The following is a 25,425-nucleotide window of genomic DNA, read 5'->3' on the forward strand; positions in this document are numbered from 1 at the left end:
TATATCAGCGTACTTTTATTGGGAAAGAAAAGTAAAAGCAAAGTGACTAAACTGAGGTCCCATTTCACTGTAAAAGTCTATTTTTTCCCCCTGAAGATGAACATTTAGTGCAATAATTGGCACAGATTGGATCTTTTATGCTGGCACATGTGTTGGCCTTTATAATGTAAGATTGCATGTAATTTTGAAAGTCAGACCTCCCATGTTGTATGACTTTGTCTAATTATTAGCCAACAGATATTTTAATAGTCTGTTAAGAAGTGTGCATTTAGCATGGCTGCCGTTGCATCTCTTACTTTCTGTCTTTTGGTTGATTGTTCCAGAGTCTGATTTTTAAGGACTTGCTTATGGGCTCAGCATGAGACTTGTGTTTAGGTACGCTTTTATAGAAGTCTTGCTTCTTTGTTTATAGTACCACTGTTTTTCCTAGTGTGTCTTTACAGTGTTTTGATGTCTGTGATACTTATTAATTGTTTACCAAAGAGACTAGAGGATATCTAGGGTCTCCCAGGAGCCACAATAGTGAGCTTCAGAGGTGGGTAGAATTGAACTCTAAGGCTGTTTTATTCAGTATCAAATCCATTCTTCCCTGAAATACTTAAAGCTCTTGGATCATTCATGACTACAGCCCAAATTCCTTACAAATCTTTTAACAATGAGATGTAGATCGATATTGCACTTAGCATCATGAAAAGCTGCATTAGGTGCTAAAGCAGGTGGATCCCTGTCTCGTAGTACAGTTCAGAGTCAGGCTGGCATATCTGAAACGCCTGCCAAAACAGTTATAGTTTAATTTGCCTGGCTMGATCCAAGAGGCTCTCCATAAGCAGGTCAATGGAAAGACAGGGCGAGAGAAGATGTGTGTCTTGCAGTAGCAGTGTWGAAATGGGTCTTGTAAAGAGTTTTGCATAGTGAAACTGGGCAAGAGAGGGGTTGAAAAAAAGTTGCAATATAAAGTATTTTCTCCATAAAGCTGGAGGAAATTGCTAGAAAGAACTGAAATGTTATCAAATATTAAGCAAGCACCTAAAGTTTTCATCTTTATAAAGGGAGCAGCATATGACTTCATTTTAACTGTGTATCAGTTTTGGTATAGAATAGGCTTATGAGAACTGCAGTAGTTACGAAGTGTGAACTTCTTCATTTAATTCTGTTTTTCTAGGAAGAAACTGCTCTTCAAGGAAAATAGTTGTATTACTAGTTTGAGGAGGCTTTGTATTTGCGGGATTTTTGCATTAGAGCAAAAAAATGAACAACCATTTTATAGTACCTGAGATTTGGAATTAGGATATAAAGTATTTCTTATATTGCATGTATTATATTACAGGTAGTAAAAGCTGAGAACTCCATGCAATCTTTGTGGCAGATTTTTCTCTAAGAAACAAGTTTGCATAGTTGAAACTCATCGGTTAAGAGAGCTGCAGGTTTTCAGTAGCATGTGAAAAGTATGAGGGCAGATGAGGAAGTAATACATCCTGTATGGGATCATCCTCATCATGCTTCTAATGGAAGAAGTCTCCAAAGGCAGCTAGAAGCCAAAGTTCATTTTCTCCAATCTTTCATCTAAAGTAATCTGTGTGCCTTTGGGAAAGGGCCCTTAAAGCCTTCTTGAAACCAAATATAATATTGTTATGGCTTTCCTTGACTACCTTGTCTTCTGATTGCTGCTGAAAATGGTAAACCTGTTCCCTTTTCCCAGCGGTGAGGCACTGTATGTGTATGTATGTGTGCGCATACAGTTTGCACAGACACTAGCAGCTTTGACCAGTAGTGTTTCTGTAGCCTTCCTTGTCTGATGTATGAATACATCCTTTAACATAAAATAACAGGTTTTGAAGAAGTTGTATTATAAATACTTCTATTGATTAAGATCGTTGTTGTAATTTGTTACGTAATTATTCTAAATGGAATTAGAGTGCTTGGCAGTAGGCATAACCTGGAGGAGACTTGATTGTACCTGCCTCAAGGAACTTACTGCCTAAAAAAGATAAACCATGGATAATGTTTAAGATAGGAAATACATCAGATAACCAGGAAGAAGAAACAAGAAACTAAATTATTTCACTTTCACTCTCTTTACTATCCCCTGCCATGCTTCAAAACAATTTGTGAATTGTACCGTTCGATGGTATTCCTTAGTTCATCCACCTTCGAGTGAGTAAGGCAGAAACTCGCCAAATGTCGTGTTCTAAAGTGGGCTCCAGCAGGAAGTATTTCTTGCCAGTGTCTGCAGTAGCACATAGATATTCACCCCTCCCTGAGATTCCCAACTGATTAATTGCCTGCTTTGTTCACTTTGCAAGAGACTGAGCACTAGCCCGTTGCTGCCACAAAGCTGCTTCTGTCTCTAGAACCCAAGATTATCTTAAAGTTCCCGCTCATTCAGAAAGCCTTGTTGTGTAAAGTTTAAATGGATGCTGTCCTCTTCAGGATGTTTTGAGTTCAGCTGTGTCATGCCTGCTGTGGGGGAAACTTGATCAACTCTGCTAAGCCAGATGCTCACAAAACCTCCAAGTGAAGGGGAACACCACCAGGCCCTGTGCCATGGCAGTCCAGAAGAAACCAGTAGTCAGGAGGAGACTTCTTTCAATTTATTTTATGCAGACTGTGTTCTGAGCTTCTAGTGATGCAGGTGACTGGACCTAATAATGCCGGTCATATCTTCTAGCCTTATTTTCTGATAAGGCTGATGAGCTGGTACATTCAGCTTGTGCACTGAGGGTGCTTAATATCTAAGGATGCATTGCAATGTTTGGAGAAAGAGAGTACTCTCTGTTATAAGTGACCTCCAGAGAGTAGTATTTACAAAGTTGGTCATTAAGTTGCACAGTTTGGCTACAATATTGTGAAAAAAGACAGTTCTGGCCAGACTTAAACCTACTGGTAGAAAATTTTTACAAGTGGTCTTGGATTAGAGCTGCGCTAATTCTTTCTAAGGTGGGAACTATTAGAGGTCTGTTTGTAGGGCTTACAGCAGCAAACTGAGAAGAGGCTACGGTAGATATAGACTTGGTTGCTAATATCATTTCTTCCTTAACGTGTCTTAACCAACCTCATGAAAGAACAGTTATATTCTTTCACAGGTTGCATACAGTCTGTCCTTGTCCCCATCCTCAACTCTGTCAGGATTTGGGGCGGCCCATAACCAGGTTGAGCATTTGCCTCTGGTGATGTGGAAGTGGATCATTTGATTGCTTGTACTGGCAACAGGGATATACCACACTGGAGTTCAAAGCACACACCTAGCTGTTAAGAGAAAGCTCACCAGAGGAATATGTTAGTGCAAAATATTTATAGGTACTAGGGTTTATTCTAGAATTGAATTAGATATTGTTATTTGCCCTCCGACCTGGATCATAGTATTCTGTGTTCCACACAACCTGCCAGTTTTATTTTTTAACTTGTTAGTTCGGCTTGTAAGTATTCTTCTGCAGAGATTTGTGTGTCCAGCTTTGCTTTTCCATGAGCCTGTTGAAGACAGATAAATTTCTATGCCCCCTTAGTGACTGGGTTCCCGTAGGACTTCATAATACTGGAATCCTTGTGTCATGGAAATTTTAGTGGTTGAAATTAAGTTTATCTTTGACCCATATAAACCTCATGAGCTCAAGTTTCTTGTGTGGGAGGTCATTTTCTAATGATATTTATGGCAACTTAATTCACGGAGTTAGTTTGATTCTCTGTTGTCTCCTCTCTCCCCTGCAGTTTCTCTAAAGGATATTTTTGTACTTACGGTATTTCTTTTTAAGAGCATGTTAGATCTTTATGAAGATAATTGTTTTTATGTCATTATTCCTCATTTTTTACATATTTTTTCAAGAGCAGATAGAAAAGTAGCTACAGAAATAGAAACTAGATATCAAAATCTGTCACATGTTTTCATTATCAGACTCTGGTTATATGTATACATTATAAACTCCTCTTTTAGTTGCTGACAGAATTGCAGCTCAGTCATCTTTTCTTTTTCAGTGAGCTTTCCTTCCATTTTTGTAAACATGCTCTCTGCCAGATAGATGAGGAATCATTCATGAAACTGGACTGGGTTAAAACTGTTAGGAAAATCATTCACATGCTTGTTTTCTCTCTACCTTCTTCGGCATGTCATTATTGCCAGAAAAAAAGTATGACCRTATACTGTCTATCTATAACCTTTAGGTAATAACCTACTAGAAGTATACAGTATGAAAATCATATCAYGGGCTGTCCTATATGAAGCAAGACTCAACTCTAGCAGTAAGCATCTAAACCCTAGAGTGAATACAGGCATACACRTGTGTGTAGAGAAACAGATACAAGATTTAAAAACCAGATAAATACACAATGCAGTCAGACCCTGGTAGTCAGAACATTCTTCAGATGCTGTCAGTTCATCATCTTGTAAAGTGGGACTCCTTGTCTTTGTGTTGCAGAACTACTCGCTCCAGGACATCCATGGCTTAATTACATTGATCCTAAACATGTTCATCTTTAGGTTCTCTATTTCAAATAAGGTTTTCTTGCATTTAGCATTATTTTATTTTACTGTATATAGAAGGCAAAAAAATAAAGATGTTCCCGGTAATCACTTCACACAGAAACATGGGGCTTTTAAATAGGCATGTAGAAGATTTGGAGGCTTTCTGCTGGCATTTTTTTCTCTTTTCAGGATTTCAGCATTTGTTTTGTTTTAGGGATACGTCATTGGAAATGTAATCCCACAATTACTGAAAGCAAGTTGCTTTAGCTCTGTTTGGCTTCAGAAGATACCATTCGTGAACATCCAATTAACTTATTTCTTCCTCAGAGTTTTAGGTTCTGTACTTAAATTTAAGTCTTTTCTAAGCGGACACAGAAGTGTCAGTTACCACTTGGGAAAAATCTGTAGTTTATAGCAGCATAGGTAACTCTGCTAGTTCATAAATGTGCTTTGCCAGAATGAACAGTTTAAAGAACTGTGGGCTTGGAAATCTTCTAGACTTTGTTGGGTAAGGGAGGACAATTCCAGGAATGAAGAACTGTAATGGTGTTGATAGTCTCCGATTACTGTTACAGGTAAGTAGTGTGTTTCTAGTTTATTTCTCCTAGTAGCAAACCTGATTTTCTAGACCCTCTAAACTTGTAAAGTCTTGACTGAATGTACTTCATGTTGCATCCGTTCTACTGTTAATCCAGCAGGCTCACAGTTTGTTTCCTGTGTTCACTCACAGGACAATGCACCAACAGAGTTAGTTGCAGAGAGTATTAAAACGTCTTGTTTTCAGGCAATGATGGTACACTGAGAATTCATAGGCCTGATTTTGCTGCAGGAAATGAAAATGCCTTTCTTAAGGAATTATTGTTCTTGTGCATTTTTGGTGTCTTGCTGATTTTTAGAAAATGTAGCCTCCAGGATGCATATGATGCTTTTAAATTCCAGTTTGTTTTCAGTTCTTATTTCTTTATGGGAATTTTGTGGCGTGTGTTAGGTGAGGAGGAGGAGTGGTTTTTTTCCCCATTGGAATTTAACTCCCATTAATTGTCATTTAATTTGAACTTGAATTCTTCCCACACAGTGACGCAGACTGCATGGTTATCGATAAGCTGACCATCACTGACATCGGAACGACAAAAGCATCCAAACCACTGAACACGGCCCAGCACTCTGAGGAACACCAGAACACTGCAGCTGTCGTCACAGCTGGTGCAGGAACGGCAACAAAAGACAGGTGAGCTACTCGACCATTTCTTACCACTCTCTGTCAGAGAATCGATTTTTACCATGTCACTGAATGCGGTTATTCTAACAGTAGTATAYGGTCAACTGCTATATGATTAATACATCTTGAGTGTCTTGGAGTGTATTAGACTGAAGGTAGTGTAGAACTATTACATTACAACAGTATGTTACACATATCTTTGAGTTTATCAGAGGCTCTATAAAGTCACCTGTTTTATCATTAAAATAATGGACTTCTGATTTCTTTCTGCTTCAGAATAAATATTTAAATAGCATGGGTTTCGTTGTTCAGATGGACTTATAGTCATTAACAATGAAAACAGTATGAGAGGAAATTTGGAGAATGGGTTTTGAAACTGAAACTGGAAGTAATCTTGAGGAGAAATGACACTAACAATTTTTATAAATGTGACTGCTAGGAACATTTTAAATATGCAGACCAATCCTTCTGCATATCTAGTGCTGTCATCTCCACAGCCTTGTGGCCTCTTGCCTCACTGAATCTTTTTGGAACAAGCCCACTGTTAGACTGAATCTTGAATGATGGGGCTTAGCTGAAGCTAGACATCTGGGCCATCCTGGAGGAATTTCTTCCATTAGATACTTTTAGTGAGAGGAAAAAAATCTATCCAGTGCTTAGAATTTCAGGAAAATCTGATTTACCAAACTCTACTTCAGTAAAATATGRTCTGGGTCTCAGCTATATTACTTCTCTGTACAGCTTCTGTGTAGCATTTGAGTCCACAGCTTACAACTGGTATCACACAAATTCTAGGGCTAGTTTTAACACACATCTGGGAGCAAGCTGATTACCCCTTTGGGTAACTGTTCTCTGCCACCACACCCCAGGTACTGTCAGAGCCCTGAGTACAGCTGTGGGCCAGGAATGGTGAACTGGGAGCTGAGGGTTACAGCAAGGCAGGTAGAAGCAATCACCCACGGACAAGGGGCGCAGTCCCACAGGACCCCATCCAGTGATTGCCAGACACATCCTTGCCCTGGGACAAGGCAGGTCTCGGGGTCTGTGTCTCCAGAAGGTCCAAGGCCAGGCAGAGCATACATGTGACATAGCTCAGGCAAAGACCAGGGCCAAGGGCCTGAACTTAAATGCAGCTCYCAGGCTAATGGTTGGAGGAGGCCCCGATGAGGCCGGCCAGGTCAATTAGAGCCTGTTTGTGTACTCAGAACCCTGATGCTTATGTTTCAAACTTTCTTATTCAATGAGTTAGTTAATGTTGTTTAATCAGTGGTTAAAGTTGACTTCTCAATTTCTATTTTGGTTTCTAAATGTAATATTTTGTAAAGGATTCAGAAGAGGTTCGGACTAGGAAGCTAATAATGCTCTAGTGGGTAGAAGAAACAGAGGAAGGATGGCTCAGATACTACTGGAAAGTTTCCAGCATTAATGCCAGGATGAAAGTAAGCTCTAGGACTGAGCATGGTCCAGTAGTTATATTCCTCTAATATTACTCTTCTGGTTTGTCTATAGGAAAGAAGAAGTCTTGCCCTGTGCTGAAGCCACATTAAATGGCCCTGCTTGATGAAACAAATGCAATGGGACGTGTGTGATCCAGGCCAGGCTGCTACCTGGTGATGCAATTTGTCAATTTTTTTTTTCATTTTAATTTTATTTTTTAATAAATGCTGCATTGATGAGAGAGCTGGCATTCAGGACCAGACATGCAGTTTCAACACCAACAATCTGTTCTGAAAGACACTTGCATTGTCTAAATGTAGCATTGATCAGTTAGTCATCACAGGAATGATGGGGTTCTTCCCAAGCAAGCCTTCTGCCTAATTTTAGTTCTTTGTCCCCTTCCCTCTCTCCCTTGTTTTTGTTTTGTATTTGGGGTTCAGTCCTATTTTCTTAGTGTTATTGCACACAGTATTCAGCTTCTCTTCAGAAAGGTAGCAGGTCTAACGCTGGGACTTGGACAGTGCACAAAACGTCCCGCAGTCGTGTGACCAAAGTTCCTGATGGAGCTGTCTTTGGGCAGCATTTGCACCGCTTTTGTATAGCAATAAAGCCTTATCAGAAACATTTCATAGGAGGAAAAGATGCAAACACTTTAAATGGGATGAAGCAGGGAGGGATTTTATGTTTCTGTGGGGTGGGAGGGGAGTCATTGACATTGTCCCAAGCCAGAGGCCAGATAGTTAACTTGCTGTAATGCTGAACTGTCTTAAGAAATGGGAAGTCTCTGCATTCCAGTGAATTGCTCAGTGCTCTCTCCTCTGGAGACATGACAATTCACTGCAGGATCTTGGGTCGTTTAGCAATTGGTCTCTTCTGTCCGAGCCATCAAAATTCAGCTTCCCGGATTTCGTCCTCTGTTGGCTGGAGAGTATGCAAAGAAGGTAGCATGTTGTTTGCCAGCTAAGAGGATAATGATCCACTGGACTGCTGCCATGCAGGAACAAGAGCAGATATGGCACAAACAGGTTATCAGGTGTTTGCTGGCTTTTTGGAGACTAATGTATTTTCAGATTATTATGGAAATCCGTTTCTGTTTGTTTTTTGTTCTGTTTTTAAAGTTTTTAATGGATGCAGGAACAGCAACACTTTTGCACTTTGTACCTAGTGACAACATTGGAGAATGAAATGGCCCCAGCACAGGACTCCTGCTGTTACTCCACAGGTAGTCGATCATGGAGAGATTTTGGGTGGGGACTTACTGCTCCCATGGGATAGTAGAAAACAGTACGGAGAAATGGACTAYGCTTCAAACTGCCTGGGAGCAAGGTCAGTTAAAGGTGTGTACTTGACCCTGGAACACAGGATCTTCTGCATAGGCTGAAGGACCTAYTCCTATAAAGACTGTACCAGTTTCAGACACAGGTCTGCACTGATCTGTGCTGGCCTCTGCAATGAGCTTGTTCCCAGACTGGACTTGTGCACATAGGTCATACGGGTGTAGATGGTGGGCCACTTACAGAACCAGGCTCAGGCTGGTAACAGCAGATCGCCATGAACAGTGCTCATTCTATACCCCTGTAGTCTAGATGCAGAGCTGGGCCGGCTTTTGTGTGTAAGCTGTATGCTGAAATCCACCTGTCAAATGTTAAATGCCGCTTATTTTATTAGTCCAAGATCTAAGCTGGAAAATCATTCACTTTGGAATAAAAGCATGAAGCTTGACACATAGGTAGCCAAATAGCTTATTTTCAAATATATTCTCACTTGTGCATAATGAGGGACTTTACCCTGTGAGTATGAAAAAGTACCTCGCACAGATCTGTTGTTATGAGCAAAGGCATCCTAGCCAGACTTCAGTCATTTTAAAAAATACTTTATTTTTAACTGTGATATGTATGTAGTGCATATGAAATTTTCTTAACTGTATTGAGAGGGGGTGTGTGTGAGGGAGTGAGATGAACAAAATGTTTTCACTGTTAGAGTCAGTCTGTTCTGCTGGATCAGTATCCGACGGTGTCGTACCCACAGCACAAGGCTATCATTGTATGCCCAAAGACAAAATATTTTCATTTTTGATCTTGGGGAAAACAGAGGATTTCCTTTGTTGGAATGTCAGATACGGAGATTACAGTGCAGAAAGTAGGATGAGATCACTGTGTGCGTCTTGGAAGCTTGTGTGCTAGGGTTGTGGGCCACTGGTATGCTGCTGACATAGCTGTGATTTCTCTCAGCTGCAATTACTTGGTAAGCTGGTGCTTTCATGGCATAGCACTGTTGTTCTGGAAGTCTTCTCACTCCCTCCTTGTAATTTAAAATAAATAATTTAAAGTTACATTGTGCTGGAAGGAAAATATCACTCTCTGCCTGCTATTTAGAGGTCATTCCCACTCTTAGCCAGGATTTTCAGAAATGATTAGTAGATTTGAGTTCCTAATTGGAGACACCTTTAAGTCTTAACTTTCAGATAATTGGTGCTAGACATTTTCTGAAAATCAGGTTCTTTTCAGGTTGTTCTGTAAATGCCCACAAATGATACTATGAAAACTGAAATATCATTCATCAAATACAATATCAGTGCACCTGATTCCAGCAGTTGATTGAAGACCATGATTGGGCATCAGTCCTATTAAAAAACAAATAATGACAATAGTTCTTTTCCAGTCTGTTCTCATTCACAGTTCTTGCCTGTAGTGCTTGCAAGTTCCATCATGCTACAATTATGACTAAGTATAATCTGTTTAGGATTGAGAGATTAAGGGAAAATGTCCATAATGGGCAGAATTTGATCTTTCTCTTGTCTTGATACATTTTCAGCCACCTTGGTAGGCAGATAAATGATCTTTGCATTAGATTACATCATAGAAGTCCTTTTTCAGATCTACTTGGAATGGTTTAAGAGGCATCTGTGTTAGCTTAAATCACCTGGAGCTGTGCTTCAAGTCATGCTGGCTGATGTTGCAAAAATGATGATTAGTTATATCCATGTGATCTGTTCATGATGTCTTGGTTTTCGGGGCAGTAACCTCCACCTGAGAAGTGGTACGGAACAGCTGGCAGCAATAACATCATGGAACATTTCAGAGAGATATGCAAGGACATGTCTATCTATGCCTTTTGTTGCAAATTCTAAACTTGTTCATTAGCTTTTGGCTTTGAGTCTATAAATTTAAATGAAAGCTTTAATAATATATTTAAAACATATCCAGTAAGCAGATCTAAAAGCATAGTGTAGTTACTGAGAGGCTCATTATCTGAAGTTCATGAATTTAATTGCTTGTGTCCAGTTACTTCTGTGATAAGACATCTTATCAGCAGTTAAATAGATTCATAGATATGCACAAGCTTTCTTGCTTTTGTGACAGTGAATGATTCCTCCACATTTGGTATTTAAGCTCCAAATTATATCTCATAGCCCTCTTGAATTGTTCTTCACACCAGCCAACAGACTGATCTAGAAGGTTTCTCATCCCTGATAACTTGGAGTTTGCAGTTCAGAACAGACCTAGAGTCAGGTGATGGTTTCCTTGCTTGGCTCCAATGATTTTATAGGCAAACTGTTCATAAAATTCTTCTTGTTTGTAAATTTGAACTTCCCCTCTCTCTGCCGTCACAATGGGTATGTATAGATTTAAGGGTTCCCCTGTCTCCAGCCTGTGGCCTGCAGTTTTCTTTCAGTCCTCATTGCTGTCGGAACTTTCTTCCTGGCCATTTTAGGTTACTGCCAAGAGCTCTACATGGCAGTTGGGCTTTGGACTGCTATTCTGCTTTCAGCTGACCTTAAGATAAATAGTTGTTTTAAACAGTGAATGAGTTGATTGAGCAGTTGAGTGAACCCTTTCTGTAAGTCACGTCATGCCATGTGCAGTCTCAGAATTATGTCTCCTCGGGTCCGTTGTTCACAGTGGCACATCAGGACACACTTTGACTGCTGGAGGGGGGTGGTTTGCACCAGAAGTGTGCTCTCCTCTCACTGAATAAGCATTGTGCTCTAGGGAAGGACTGTTGCTCAAGGTTGGAGCAGACATATTATCTACCAAAGATGGATTTACTTGACCCAGTGGTATCCTTTAAAAAAATCATAGGCTTGTTAAGATAGTTGGTTGGAAAGCAATGAAGACTAGACAGAAGTTATATTCAGCCCTGTCTTTCCTCGTTTATATGCAGTATTTTGAATCTATCCATATCTATATGGTATACATAATTTTAGTTCTGACTATGTACACTGATGAGTGTGTATATAGATATATATTTGCAATATGTATTATTCTGTATATATTTATACACACACAGTTGGATATTGTAAGCAACCTGGTGAAGCAGAGACTCAGAGCACAATAAGCCTGATTTTTTTGTGTGTACAAGCACACGAACAGAAGCAAGTCGTGGACAGACATTTGTTGTACAAGACCAAAACCAACGAAGCGTAATCTGCGGGGGAAATGTTTCTTCTAGAACATCCTAGTTCAGTGATTTTACGCAGCTAGGTGTTGACACGACTGGATTACAAGGGGTTGGTGGCTTGGGCAGTGATCCGCGTTGCTGTTCCTGGCGTTGCTGCTGCTGTAGAGCGCTGCCCGTGCGCTTCCCTGCTGGGAGAGGAGGAGGAATTTTCTGCAYGCTTTGCAGTTAAAAAGTGATCAGATCAGCTGACACTAAATAATACTTAAATTGTAACACATTTCTCTCTAGCTGGTTGAACTGTGGAAAAAACATGTTCTTTTCAATGATATAATAGAGCCCTTTTGGAGTCCTGTCATGATCAAGTCAGTTGACTGTTTTCAGCCATCTCAACTGCCGTGTTCAGTATCAGGGTATTAAACTTGCAAAAAAAAAATCACAGTTGCAAGGACTTTCAATCAGAAAAACCTTATGTTACAGAAAGATCRAACATAACTAGTTTGGAGACGTGGAGGCATGATCTTATGGCAAGAAAAAWAGTCAAATGGCTTGAATTAATGTTGTTTTTTCAAATCAGACCTGCTGTTTGTATTCTTTCACGTTGCTCGCTACAGGATTTTAGTGCTAGATGCAGGGAGGACGTAGTGCTAAGAGCAGCCTGGTGACTACATACCCTCTGCGAACAGAGGAGAGATTTGGAGTTGCGTCCTTAGGTTTGAATTCCTTTGCTGTCGCAAAGAGGTGTGGTCCTCTCTAAAATCGCATCCACGCAGGAACATGGGAACCAACTCAAAATTAAAGTTTAAGTGAGATGAAGGAAAGCGAAGGAAAGTTTAAGTGAGATTGAAGGAAAGTGATCAAGTGAAGGTATATAACTAGTTTATTCAACAGTTTCACCAGTCTTTTAACAAAATTTCTTAACAGAGTTATAACAGTTCAGACAGATAAAGTCCCAATTATTCATCTGGATAATATGTCCTCAACAAACCCAGCAAAGAATAAATTTCTTTAGTGTCCCAAGGTTTTTCCACCCTTATTACTTTGTACAGAGCTTCAGCTGGCAAACAGAATGAAAGACCAGTGGGTGCACAAATTAAAAAAAAAAAAAGGAAAAGAAAAACAGCATTCCCCTCAATACCTAGTCAAAAAGACTTGGGCGTCCCAGTTTGCCAGTGGAAAGGTTTTGGATACAGCTGCTTTGCACAGGTGGATGGAAGTTAAGGGGAATTCCTAAATACATACCTAAAAGGAAAAGATTTAAATGGTTTCATTGTCATCTGCTGGTATCACAAAATCCTTTTTCAAAAAAAATAGCCAGTGAACTATAATTTAAATCACTATTTATCAGTGGCATAGCTTAGACATAGCAGGAGACCTTGCTGCCTGTCACGAAAGGTTTACACYGTGGTGTACACTGTGTTTCAGTCTCAGCTTAATCCTTCCAGCCAGAAGCGCCTTGATTCCTCTCCTGTCCGGTAGAACTGTACCTGAAATACAGTTTGGGGGTCTGCGGTCCTATGCTAGGGCTTTTTAGTTTTTTCCCTCTTTGTACATTTTTTCTGACATTCTTAACTCTCTTCGGTAGTATTTTAATCAGTATTTGGTAGAAAGGTTTTTTAGTCTTCACCTTCCATAGTGCTAAGCACTGTCTTATTGCAATGATAATCACAAGAAAACTGAAAGAGCCTCATTTTCTTCAGATGTCCAGTTTATCTAGTAGGGAAAACAGCTGTTGTATAGCAGAGCCCCCCTTATTTCTGCAAATGTTGAAGACTAAAGTGGTTTGCCGGTAGTCATGGAAAAGGTGCAACAGCTTCTTGCAAGTACTCTGATACTGACCATGCAATTTGATGTCCCTGGAGACTACAAGGGAGAAAAGTCCTGCATCCTGGCTGCTGGATTAAAAGCAATTATTCTTGATAAACAAGATAATTTGATTTTTTGCAGTGTAATATTTGACTTTTTTGATACCGTATAGCAGCTCATCTTGCAATTGGTAGTCATTTAAAGAATAGGTTTTCTTCTCTTCTTGCTCTTCCCAAAGCAATGATCTCACTCTGAAACATGTTTAAAAATTATAAACAGCTGATTTAGCTGTTACAGCAGGTTTTGCTGTGGTTAGAAAAAATAGACAAAATGAAACCTGGTGTTTACAATGGCATGTTAATATTCTTTGTTGGTTTTTTTTCACCCCAGCATCAGTTCTCTGTGAAGTCATATTCTGCCACTTACTTTGTTGTTTTGAAAGCACCTGTATCTCCAGTTACAAGCTCGCACAAGGCAAGCATAATGCACTTATTTATTTATTTTTGCCAGTCCCAGCTTTAAAATAAAACATTTTACATGGTTCTCTATGAAGTGACATTCAGCTTCTTACCCTCATTCCCGTCCCTTAACGTTACRGGAGAGCRCTCAACAGGGGAGACRTCRAAAGGGCTGCTGTGCACAGTCTGCAGGTTCATGAGTTAGAAGTGTAGCTGTGGGCTTGTGGTGCAGTGGAGTTTTACTCYGGTTTGGATGTCACAGGCCATTTAAAAAAAACAAACAAACAGTTGAAAGGTATTCACTCATATGGAGAAAAGCTTACAGCTTTCTGTTCAGACTGCATGCGGCCTTTAGTTCTTAAAAAATGCACGTTACATAGGAAAGAAGAGAGGAAAAAGGAGAGGTGAACTCAGGCCTGTGTGCATCTTTAGAAAGTCATATTCAAGGGCTTACTATTAATTGRCTTAAACCAGGTCAAGTCACGTGCAGTACTGTACACAAAGTTCACAGTGGCCTCATAACTGTAAGTTAATGATGCTGCACCCTTCCGAGGGTTTTTAGAAAAGTTGTTAATATTTATTGCAGAATACGTTTCGCCTTGTTGTTAGTTTCTGGCTTCTCACTGAATATTGTGTTACTCCTTTCTTTTCTAGTCTTGTCCTAACTTGCGTGGTTTCCTTAATCGGTGTGTGTAAGGATTTATTTAAACCTTGTTGCTCAAACCGCCATCTAATCCGTATGGTTGTGTAATACGGTTGAAGCTAGGCTTGGAAGGATTTAGTTTCATTTTCAAGAGCAAGGTAGGCAGTGAAGAGCTGAAGGCTCCCAGAGGGCTTATTAAGCTAAAACTTGGGCTTTGGAGGCTATCAAGTGTATTGATGTTGAGTGCAGCAATATATATCTTTAAAAAAATCTAGGGCTTAGACAATTATTTGTAAATGTTCTCTATTTGATTCAATAACCGACTAATCAGGTTGCAACAGGATTTTTTTCTTTGCTGAGATTAAATCTGAGTTTGTGGCCCTTTGCAAGTGTGATCTGTACCTTTTCTTTTTCAGATCAGACTCCTTCAGAGCCCATGCAGTCAGAAACTGGAGCTAGACTAGAATGCAGGTATCTTTAGTTGAGCAGAATACCTTGCTGCTAGCACATGACAGAAGAAGGGAAAGCGCTGTGTTTTGCAAATGGTTAGTATAACCTTTATGAGGTGGGCTAAGACTGACTCGTGTGTGTTTTTTTCCGTTTTCTTAATAAATGTGTCATCTTGGCACAGTTTTTTTTTTATAGGTTACAGATACTTACACTGTTAATTTCTCCTTCAAAGCAAGAAATGCTTTTTGAAGGAAAAAGAATTACAAGCTCTAAAACAACCCAAATGCACTTGTAGCTCATTGAATTTTAGAAGGAGACATGCAGTATTAAATATGATTTCTTGAAGAAGAAGGTTGCGCCAGCACATTCGAGTCAAAATTGGGATGTACCAGATGGCCATTGTGAGCTCTTAAGCACATTATTTCCACAATTACTAAATTTTAAAATAATTTGGGATGAAGTTTGAAGTAATAATTTTACATTTGCATGACAACTTGCAAAAAGAAAATCCCTCTGGTTGGGGGAACCATGCATTGTTGGTTTAATTACGGACAGTGCCTTAGCTTATTTACAGAATTATGCATCATTGTTTTTATAGCACTTAGAGGTAATGAACACTTCAGAAGTACGCTGTGTGTTAGACCATTTTTAAAATTCAGTTCAGTGAAAATTTAAGATTCTTTGGAAAATGGGTTTGATGCAATTCTTGCTGGTTTCCTAATGGCTGACGTTTCCATCTTTATAGGGGATACTGTTTTCATTCAGAGAGAGAAAGGGATTTTCATCGAGTAGTGGTTTCCCTCAGGAGTAGCTACTGAGAAAATGCTAGCTGATACAAAGTTTTGGTAGACCTGAGCAGGCGTTTTCTATGTACATTACAATTACATGTAAACTTTCTGACAAATTTGCAGAAAATAAACAATTTGGCTCTATATGCTAGCTTATATCATCTAAAACTCACTTACCTCATTCCTAGAAGGGCATTGTGGTGACCAGTCTGACCTCCCTATTGATTTTTGTACAAAAATTAACTCTATATTTCCTAGTGACTGTTACCTGTCACCTCTCACAACATAAGTGTAAAAATGTTAGTGAAATATGCCTATATGTAAAATGTATTTTTATATTTGATGCTGATCAGGAGAGAAGATGATTCTTCTCTCCCTGAAGTTGTGGGGCTTTTATAAAAGACAGATTCTTCCCCATCTGTTTTTTATTTTATCAAATTGTTTGGACAGATATAAACTATTAAAAATCTTTTATCATATAATTTTGATGCTCATAGCTAGTTTTTCAAAATTTTCTAGAAAYTCTAGAAATGCTGTAAAGAATTTCCCGTTGTTGGATTTCGAGTAATCACGTCTTTTGCGGTAGAACACGCTGTTGCTAGATAATGCAAAAATGTCTCCTAGACTATATATCTTTAATGGAACTAAAGCTGGAACGTAACTAACTCTAGGCACGTCAGACGTTAATTGAAAACTACTCATTGTGTGCAGCTCAGAAATATTTCTCATTAATTGGTAAGCCCACCGGAATACTTTGCCAAAACGTTAAGTGCAGCCTGTGAGCCGGCAAACCCTGGGGTGGTGCGACAGTCCGCCGCGGCGGGGGGACGCGGTGCGCGGCGCGTGAGCACCGGGGAAGCGTTTGCTCTGTCCTGGTTAAATACTTACTGGAATACGTGTAAGTAGGACTCTGTGGACACCGCATCCGCACGTGCTTTCGCTTGCAAAACGTGCGTGGAAGAACTGCCTGCGGTACTTGTTTGCGCTCGAGGTTACGTGAAAGGAGAGCTGCGCTGCTCCCTCGCTCGGAGCCCTGAGCTGGCGCCCGCGGYGTTCGACGACTGCCGCGGTGTAGCAGTGGCTTTGCACTGTAATTTTAACTCTTTTACTGCTCATCTCATTTTCGGACTAAGGCTCAAACACCAAACCGTGACTGACTTCCCGAGACAATCTGAAAAAATGACTTGATGTAGAAAATCACCACTTCCTTTCTCACCTGAGCTTAAATGACACCAGTTTCTCTGGTACAGAGCAACGCGTTTTCTCTGTCCTGACTTTCTGTACATATCACAAYGTTTCCAGTTTAGTCTATTCAAACCGTTTAATAAGCAAACAGGCAAAATGGCTTTTGTTTTCGGTGGCACCTTATGAACCAGGGGCGAATCCTTTCTGGGGGTTTGTCATTTGTCTGAAACATGCCAGTATCAGTTAGAATAACAAAGGGCACTAAACTTGCCTTAAAATGCATTGATCGTATCTGTAATTTAAAATTCTGCATTCTTATTCTTTCAGAAACAAATAACATAAAACCATTAATTACCTCATACTATAAATTTATGTAAATTTTGACTGTAACATATGTATCACATGAATATGCATGTTAAAACATCAGAAGTTAAAAAAAAGGAAGTAGAGTATTTAGTAAATAACATTATAAATTATAATAGTGCAGTGTTAAGTTCCTACTATAGCTGATTTGAAATAGAAGCATTATCTTTGTAAAGAACATCTTTTCAATCATTTTCAAAGCAGCATTTTCTTTTGCCTGGGACTTTGAACAGACTTCTTTCCTTTTTGCTTAAAATAAATTGGCCAAAGCCAGGGTGGGGGAGTTCAAAGTATTGGGAAAATATCTTTTGTTTCCTTTCAGAAACTTACCTGGATGTGATGTATATCAAGATCTATAATTAATTTGTAATTAATCTCCATTTATTGCACTCCATCATTCCCGCTATTTCCCTTGTAAAACCACTGAACAACTCCTCTCCCTCAAAGAAAAAAAAACCCACAGCTGTCAATTATCTACTGAAACTTTACCAAGAAAAGGCATTTGTGTTCACTAAAAGATACTTATCAAGTCCTAGCTGGGATAGAGACTYTTTTTTTTTTTTAACTTAAGTTTGTCTCATTTCTAACACTTTARTACTTTGCCTTTTATGGTACAACTCCACCAGACCATCCTTCCCTGTCCCACCTTCCTCTGCCYCTATCCATCATGGAGATAAGGGTGGAATCCCATCATCATGTGAGTACATGTGCAGTCTTTCTCGTACGCGGATACGCACACCCTGCTTGCAGTTGTGACTGACTAAAATCTAAAAATTGGGTTTTTTGGATATCTGGATGGCCTGTTCGGCGGTGAGGGAGTTCATCTCCGTCCTGTTTGCGATGCATGGTCGCGCTCCCGTAGTGACGGGGCCCCCTGCTTTCCTTCGGTGGAGACTTTGTCCTGTTTCCATTCCAGTTGATGACTTTAATGCCCTTAAAAGAATAAACGGTCTGATTATCTCTAGGGCAAAAAAAAAAAAAAAAAAAATCAGCAATAAGAATTCCAGATATAAAAACACCAGTGCCTTTATTTTGGTTCAGAAGGAGTAATTTCTTCTCATTCCAGCTTTGGAACCAAGTCGTTTTTCATCTCCAGTTACCCTGGAGGAAGGCAGAAGGAGTGTGATGCACGGAAGGATCCCACGCCACAATAATAAGTTTTAAGTGCTCCGTTGTTGTTCCGAGTGCCTTATATCCATGCAGATGCCAACAAGAGGTATTTCCTGCCCCCCCCGCGCTCCGCAGCGGCTCGTGCCGCTTGCTGCATCCTCCCGGCTCCGCAGGGACCGGCTCCCGGGTGGCTCYGGCCGGCCTTTCCCGCGGGGTCCGGAGCAGATGGGCCCCTTCGCTGCCCCGGGTGTGTTTTGATGCGGCGTCGGGCTGTGACGGTGACGTGAGAACCGCACCTAAAATAGTGCTTTTAGCACGGGGGGAGCTGGGASACGCTGCGGCATCTCTGAAGAAGAAGTCGGTAGTTGCAGTGCTTCCTTGGCAGTTGTGTGCTGGGATTTCGCAGAGGAGAAAGAAAGATTTAATTCCTGAATCACAAAACTGTGTCCGTGCAAAAAGACCACGGGCCACCTTTAAATATGCAAAGAGAACAGGTTCCTTTTGCTAAAGGGTAATAGGAATAATGTGATGGAGGCTAGTGCAACAGCGTGTTTAAAAAGGAGTAGTGAAGATAAATTTAATGTACATCCTACTAACTGTCTATTCAGAATGTTTTATTGATATCCAAATAAAAAAATGTACATTGAATTTGCCCTGCAAGTGTTAAAAACAAACTATGCTTAAAAACTCCTAAGAAATTGATTATACGTAATTTTGTGTTTAAATTAACTAATATTTAAATATTTAATTATTATTTAATATATAATTTAAATTAAAAAACTCATTTGTCAATGTGGCATGTAAATATTTTCCCCCTATCAAATATAAATACTCCTCTGAATTTTGTTTTTTTAASCTGAAAATCAAATTTTCTGTGAAGCAGTGAGAAATACTTGAAAAGCTGCTTTCAAGCTTTTTCATTTTATAATTGTTCATACGCTTAATAGCAGTAAGATATCAGCGTAGCCGAAACTAATGGAAACATTAAAACATTCTGTGTTCAAGCGCTCTAAACTGAAGTTAGACTTTGCTCTGGCCGCTGAGTTTGTCACACAGCTGGTTGTGCTGTTGGGATCCGTATTTATGGATCACTGCTCTTAGGTGGGATCCTGTTTAAATCCGCAGCGTTTCGTATGAAGGGGAATAGAAATCGGTTCTGAACTGGGCTGTCCGTAAATCAGAGTTTCTAACCATGTGCTAATGCGATAACGAATAGGCGCGCTAAGGGAGATAAAAATAGATATTTAAGTAAACTGTCCTATTACCCGTCTTTTGCTTGTACGTTATTTAACTTGTGACRTTGGCATCAGCTATAAAGCTGTTTGTGCTGCCGGGGGCTCTGCCTGGGCGCGATGCATCCGCACCCGCTGCATCCGCTGCATCCGCACCCGCTGCCGGGGCCCCCCGAGCTGCGTTCTGTGCTGGGGACACGGGGGAAGTCCCGGAGTGCCGCTGCGGGGCCAGGGCGCCCGCCGCCCCCGCGCTGCTGATTGCAACGCTGCTGATTGATTGATTGCAGCGCTGCTAATTGCAACGCTGCTAATTGCAACGCGGCGTCCCGAGTGGGAAGGCAGCCGGCCCCGGGCTGTGCCCAGCCGAGGCAGCGGCAGCAGTGGGACAGCAAAGCCTGTCGGCAGCAGAGAGCGTGTGTTTGAAACAGTTGCTGGGATTTTAAGGAAGAAAGTCATTTCTTTCACCAGTCTTGTTGGTAATTAAAGTGCAGGTTTAGAAGAGGGAAGAATACTTCCATCTGCTTGCTGTGTCTGGAGTCTTTTCCATGTACTTGTATAAATTYTCCTCCTTCAAACCTCTCTCCTCAAATTTCCTTTCCCTGCTTGCAGACGGTTACGTCCAGTAAAGGGGAACGGGGTTGGGGGCGAGCCGTGGCGGTGCCACCGGGGCTGGCGCCTTCCCATCTCCCTTCCTCAGCCCTCCTGGTCAGCGGGTAACGTAAACGTCTTCCCCTTAAACCTGGTTTTTCTYGGAGCTGCTGGGTCTGCGTATAATTCCGTGATGAGTAAGTGTGCACYTTCCAAAGCAGTGCGATCCTTGGTACAAATAAAAACCTGAGGTACTGGGTGCATGGATGAAGTTTCCTGAAAGGCAGGATTCGTTCGTGAGCCGCTTCCGCAGGGCTTGGATACACGATGAAACGACTGGTTCTGGTTCGGTTCTAGATAAAATGCTGTTTTGCTGCAGTACAAATACCCCGTTGCCATCTCCTGTGGTTAGGTAAGCTCTGCTAAAGGAACGTTTTCAAACTGAAAAAAAGAAAGGAAAAAAGTGTTCCGAGGTGTTTTTCATTTGGGCATTTTTCTCGACAAGGCTGGTGGGAAGGAAGGTYCCTGGTTTTCCGTCTGTGCTCCGTGTCTGTTGCTGTGGTTGCCTTTTGTATCCCAGCTGGTTTCGACAGTGTTTGCGTTTAGATGAGCAGCTTCAGCTGAAATGTAAAGTTTTATAGAAACCTTTTTCTTGATCTGATATTTTGTAAACCTTTTCTTTAACACAGCCCAAGTATTGGCACTAGATCAGTTTGGCAGTGCTTAAGACAGTCGTCATATATATATATGTATGTATGTGTGTGTATGTATATATATGTATATATATATACATATATATTTATATATGGAGTGGGTAATATGTATTATTGCAGGTTAAAATATCCATGCTTCTAATGATATTTTTTATTATAGGGTGTATCTGCTCAGACAGAGAAACTTCCTTTTCACACTATGATTTTACTAATTCAGAAGGACGTCATGGTTTAACCAGTTAATTTGCACTTAGCATATTTAAAACAATTGGAATATTAAATATTCTTTGCCACCGTATTTTGGTCGACATTCTGCTGCATGAAGCTTCTGGAGTTGCTTCCGTGGGGTTTCCCATGCCTCCACCAGCTGCTTTTCCGTTTGGAATTAGGCTGCAGTTTAGGCTTGAGAGAGCTGGAAATGCCTGGCTTTAGACTGTTAGCACAAATCACGAATTTGAGGGCTGTCCACCCCGGCAAATCCCGTTGCCCCCTGTGCTAAAGGACCCGAAATGCTTGTTTAAACTGAAAACAAAGCAAAACGTTTTTTAATGAATTAGTTAATTGAGAGAACTGGAGCTTTCCAGGGACGGCAGAAATGCCGGTCAAACCCTCTGATCTGGCAGTTTCCTCGAAGCGGCTCTACCAAGCGCCGCCCCGGGATGGATGGGAGGGCTCGGGCTGCCGGTGGCAGCGCCGGCTCCTGCCTGCGCCGGCTCCTGCCTGCACCCGGGCTGCTGCTYGCCGGCGCAGGCGCAGCGGCCGCCGGGTCGGAGAGGGAAGCTCGGAGGGGCCCTGCCGCAGCCCTGGTGCCCAGCGCCAAAGTGCTAAACCCAGGCCAGAACGGTCTCCCCTCCGTCCCCCACGAATGCGGGAGCTGCTAAATCCTGCTCCGACTGGGAGAGTCGCACTGCGGCCGTGGATGGCGCGTGGCTGCGGCATTTGATACTCTAGGGCCAAATTTTATAGTGCTCAATACCCCAAAGCGGGCCCAGATTTTCAGAACCGCTCTGCACCCGCAGTTCTCTGCTGTTCTAAAAATCTGGTCGTTTTATTTTGGTGTCTGATGGGAGCCGAGTTTTCCTGAAAAGCTGCCTGATGAGCTGCTGAGCACTCTTGGCTATTCCGGCTGTTGTGCTTTCCTAAGGGAAGGCTGGACGGCGGATTTTACTTGCAGGCACCCAGGTGGCCTGGCTGGAGAGCAAGTGTTAGGGGTGGAAGCTATGCTTAAAAAGAGAAAAAAAACAAAAAAAMCCAACCGGTAAAATGGTGGCGGCCGCGTGAGATGCGCTCTGTATAGCAATAAGAAACACTTGCCGGCGAGGACGGTGTCCCGCGACTCTCCTAGCTGACGCGCCGGGTGACGGCTGGTTTACGGGCAGGTGGCTGGTGTGGGCAGGGTCTCTCGCTGAGCGATCCCGAGGGATTCCCGGGGGGGGGGGGGCCTGAAATTCAGTCTTAGCTTCAAGTGGCCTTTCCTCTAAATTGGGAAGGGGGTGGCAAGGGGGGGGGGGCTGAATTGGGTTCATTAATTTAGTGCAATGACGTAGGGGAGCCTTTTTTCTCATGATGCCTACTGCCCTTAAATGTTGAAACCGGGTCTTTGTAAGCAATGTCTGTGTATCTATGTGTATATATGAGGGACAAATTTTAAATTACTGCCTTTTTCCCTGTTTATTTTTCTGAGTAATTCCAGATGTACTTTAGTCTCTCTACTGTCAAAACTTTTATATTGTAAAACTGATGCTGGTGGCTTTTGGTTATTTTGGTTTTTGTTTTTGTAAAAAAGAAAAAAAGAAAAAAGAAAAGTGAAAAAAAAAAGTCTGCATCTCTCTATGTTGTCAGTTTTAGGCTGTAAATTCCAACTATCAATAAAAGCTCAAAATTCACGTGACAGTGGCGGATTTCTCCATCCTGCAGGACCAGCGGAGCCTCGGCCGTGCTGCAGCCTGCGGGCGGCTCGCGCGACAGGCGCCCGGGGTGCTCGGGGCTCGCCCGGAGCGGGCTGAGAAACGCAGCGCCGCTGCCCCAAGTGACCTGCGAGCCGGCGGCTCCGAGGGGCTGGCAGGACCCGAGGCCGAAGGCTCCAGGCTGCCCCTGCTCCAGGACAGGGGAGCCAGAGAGCGCAGGGGGAGTGAGGCAAAGGAGAGCATGCGTGATATTAATTTTTTTATTAAATTCAGTTAGTTTTCTCTTTATATAATAACCTTTTTCCTCTAGGCACAATACAATACGAGGACTCTGTATGTTTGACACAATGTACAGAAACTTCAATAATCTACAACCGCTCAGGTAAGTTACAAAAACCTCCGTGTTACACCAGCTACCTGCCACAGCCATTATTATACAGTAAAACAAAGAGGGGAACCTGGGGATTAAGACTGTACAAAGATCTCTGCACTGAAATAAAACATTGTACTCCTTTAAAAACAAGACAGGTAGAACGGCTGGCYGAGCTCGCAGGGAGCGGTGGGGAGGGTCAGGCCCCAGGCGGCCCGGTCGCAGGGGCAGGGAGCCGCGCTTCCCCCGCTCCACCAGGCTGCGGAGGCCAGTTACCACCCGGGGGATGGACCTCGCAATGCCTGTTCGGGGTTAGGGTAAGACCTCCCAGCAAGCGACCCTCAGCTCGAGTGGGGTCAAACCCACCCACGCTCAAACCAGTGCAGGGGACGAGGTGCTGCAGGATCCGTTTCTGTACCGAGATTCCCCCTTTGCGCTGACGCGGTTACAGCAATAAGCAGGTGGTAACGGGGGCGAGGTGGGACGCGCAGCCCTCCCAGCAGCTCCGTGGTGTTGCTGAGGCCTCCTGCTGAAAACCCCCTCTGCAAACAGGCTCAGCCCGACGGTGCGCGGGCAGGAGCCCGGCCTGAGCGCAAGCAGGAGGGACTGGGGCGGCTCGGGGAGGGGGGAAGCCCTGAGGCAAGGGGGGAGAAGGCGGCAGCGCTGTGCTGTGCCCTCCAAGGCGCTGCCTCCTCCTTCCTGCAGGAGAACCCAGGGGAGACCAGCGCGAAGACACCGCGCAGCACTTACCGCACCGCTGTGTGCGGCTGCGTCCCTGCGCCGGCGTCATCGCTGCCTGTGGKGCCCCCGGCTGCAGCAGAGCAGGGTCCCTTGTCCCGGAGGGCTGGGCTGCTCCTCCCCTGCGCGAAGGGGCTGCRCGGGCTGAGCAGGGACAGAGGGAACCTCCCCAGCCTGCGTTGGGATGCCGAGGCTGCGGCATTTGGCACCTCCCACGGGGAATATGCCCCCCTCTAACAAACAGCAAGCCTGACCGCAGAGGTAGAGGCTGCACCCAGCCAGGCCAGAGCCCGTCTGCCACAGCCTGAGCAGCCACCTGACTCCTGGGAGCAGAGTGGCCACATCCAGGTGCCCTCCTGGCAGAGACACCCAGGAAGAGCCCAGCATCTCCAGCTACAACACTGTGAATGTTTCCGCGCTCCCTCCTGGCTCCGGGCAGGCAGCAACCTTACTCATTTGTCCCCATGCAAGTCTGGGGCAGCCGAGGCTCGAGGGCTGGGAAGATCTGCCTGCTGCCRCCAGAAGGACACAGGCTGGGGCAGGATGGTCCCAGTACTCAGGCGAGCTGACCTCAGCAAACACACACCTGCACCCTGAGCCACAGAGCCCGGTTCTAGCAAGAAAGGAGCTAAGCCCAGGGCACACAGGCAAGCTGCTGTGGGGCAGTGGCACTAGGTCGGAGAGAGCAGGCTCGGTTCCCCCCCGTGAATGCTGACAGACATGCAAGCTCTGGGGGAAGGACAAAAGGGAACCAGACAGTGCCCGCTTTCTCCAGCGGCACAGGGGCCATGGTGGAGGTTAGGTGCACCCTCTCCCAGCCACCCGACAAAAATCCCTGCTGCAGCAGCGAGCTGGAGCGAGGCTGCCTGGGGCAGAAGGTGCACAGAGGACACACGGTAATTACAGGGCTCAGACAGGCCTATTGGGGCTGAATGAACAGAGCAGGACAGGCTCCCGCCTGTACCCCAGCCTGCTTCAATGCAAATAATTCCTCCACTAGACAGTTCCTACCATAGTGTAACAGACTGATCCTGCCCCCCCACTCCCACCCCCTCACTACGGCCTGTGAGAGGGCAGGTGGCCACGGGCTTTCCAGTACAGCACACCCATGGCAGACGGGAAGGAAGGCCATCTCCTCCTCTTCAGTCAAATCACAGCCCCAGCTCAGATGCCAAGCCTGGACACTGCCTCTGCTTCATGTGCTGGGGCCCGGGAGACTCTGTGCCTGGAAGAGAGGCTCCTCTGAGCCCGTCTCACGCGTCCGACAAGCAGCTCTGGATGCGGTCGATCCACTGCTGGGCTAGCTGCACATCCTGGGCGCAGAAGTTGTAAACTCGTTTTGTCGTCTTCAGCTGCAGGGGAGGAGAGGGGACGTAAGCAGGGCAGGGCAGCTGCACCAGGTGAGCCAGCACCGCCAGGAGAGCCAGCAGCACCGTGGCCCCCGTGTGCAGGGCGGCTGCGCCCCCACGTGAGCCAGCACCGCCAGGAGAGCCAGCAGCACCGTGGCCCCCGTGTGCAGGGCGGCTGCGCCCCACCACGTGAGCCAGCACCGCCAGGGCAGAGG

General features: G+C 43.5%; 2 protein-coding genes across 6 annotated transcripts in view; one reads left to right on the forward strand and one right to left on the reverse strand.

Moving 5' to 3' along the window:
* Window positions 1-22,732, forward strand: part of PPP6R2 (protein phosphatase 6 regulatory subunit 2) — an 85,456-nt gene extending 62,724 nt beyond the window's left edge. Inside the window, exons 22-24 of one of the 5 annotated variants that reach the window (XR_003254404.1) lie at window positions 5,532-5,684; window positions 7,185-8,449; window positions 14,834-22,732. Coding sequence is in view for 3 of the 5 variants with exons in the window: in XM_026071149.1 (XP_025926934.1) it covers window positions 5,532-5,684; window positions 7,185-7,236 (205 nt within the window). In the remaining 2 variants the exon portion in view is untranslated. Of the gene's footprint in view, window positions 1-5,531; window positions 5,685-7,184 lie in introns of all 5 variants that reach the window. The other 4 variants (XR_003254405.1, XM_026071149.1, XM_026071150.1 and 1 more) reach the window with 4 other exon arrangements.
* A 267-nt stretch (window positions 22,733-22,999) lies between these two features.
* The window catches only part of SBF1 (SET binding factor 1), a 54,838-nt gene continuing 52,412 nt past the window's right edge, over window positions 23,000-25,425 (reverse strand). Inside the window, exon 42 of the mRNA XM_026071160.1 lies at window positions 23,000-25,213. Coding sequence (XP_025926945.1) covers window positions 25,115-25,213 — 99 coding nt within the window. The 3' untranslated portion in view covers window positions 23,000-25,114. The remainder of the gene's footprint in view (window positions 25,214-25,425) is intronic.

Source organism: Apteryx rowi, unplaced genomic scaffold (genome assembly GCF_003343035.1).
Source record: "Apteryx rowi isolate R43461 unplaced genomic scaffold, aptRow1 scaffold_322, whole genome shotgun sequence".
Taxonomy (NCBI): Eukaryota; Metazoa; Chordata; class Aves; order Apterygiformes; family Apterygidae; genus Apteryx; species Apteryx rowi.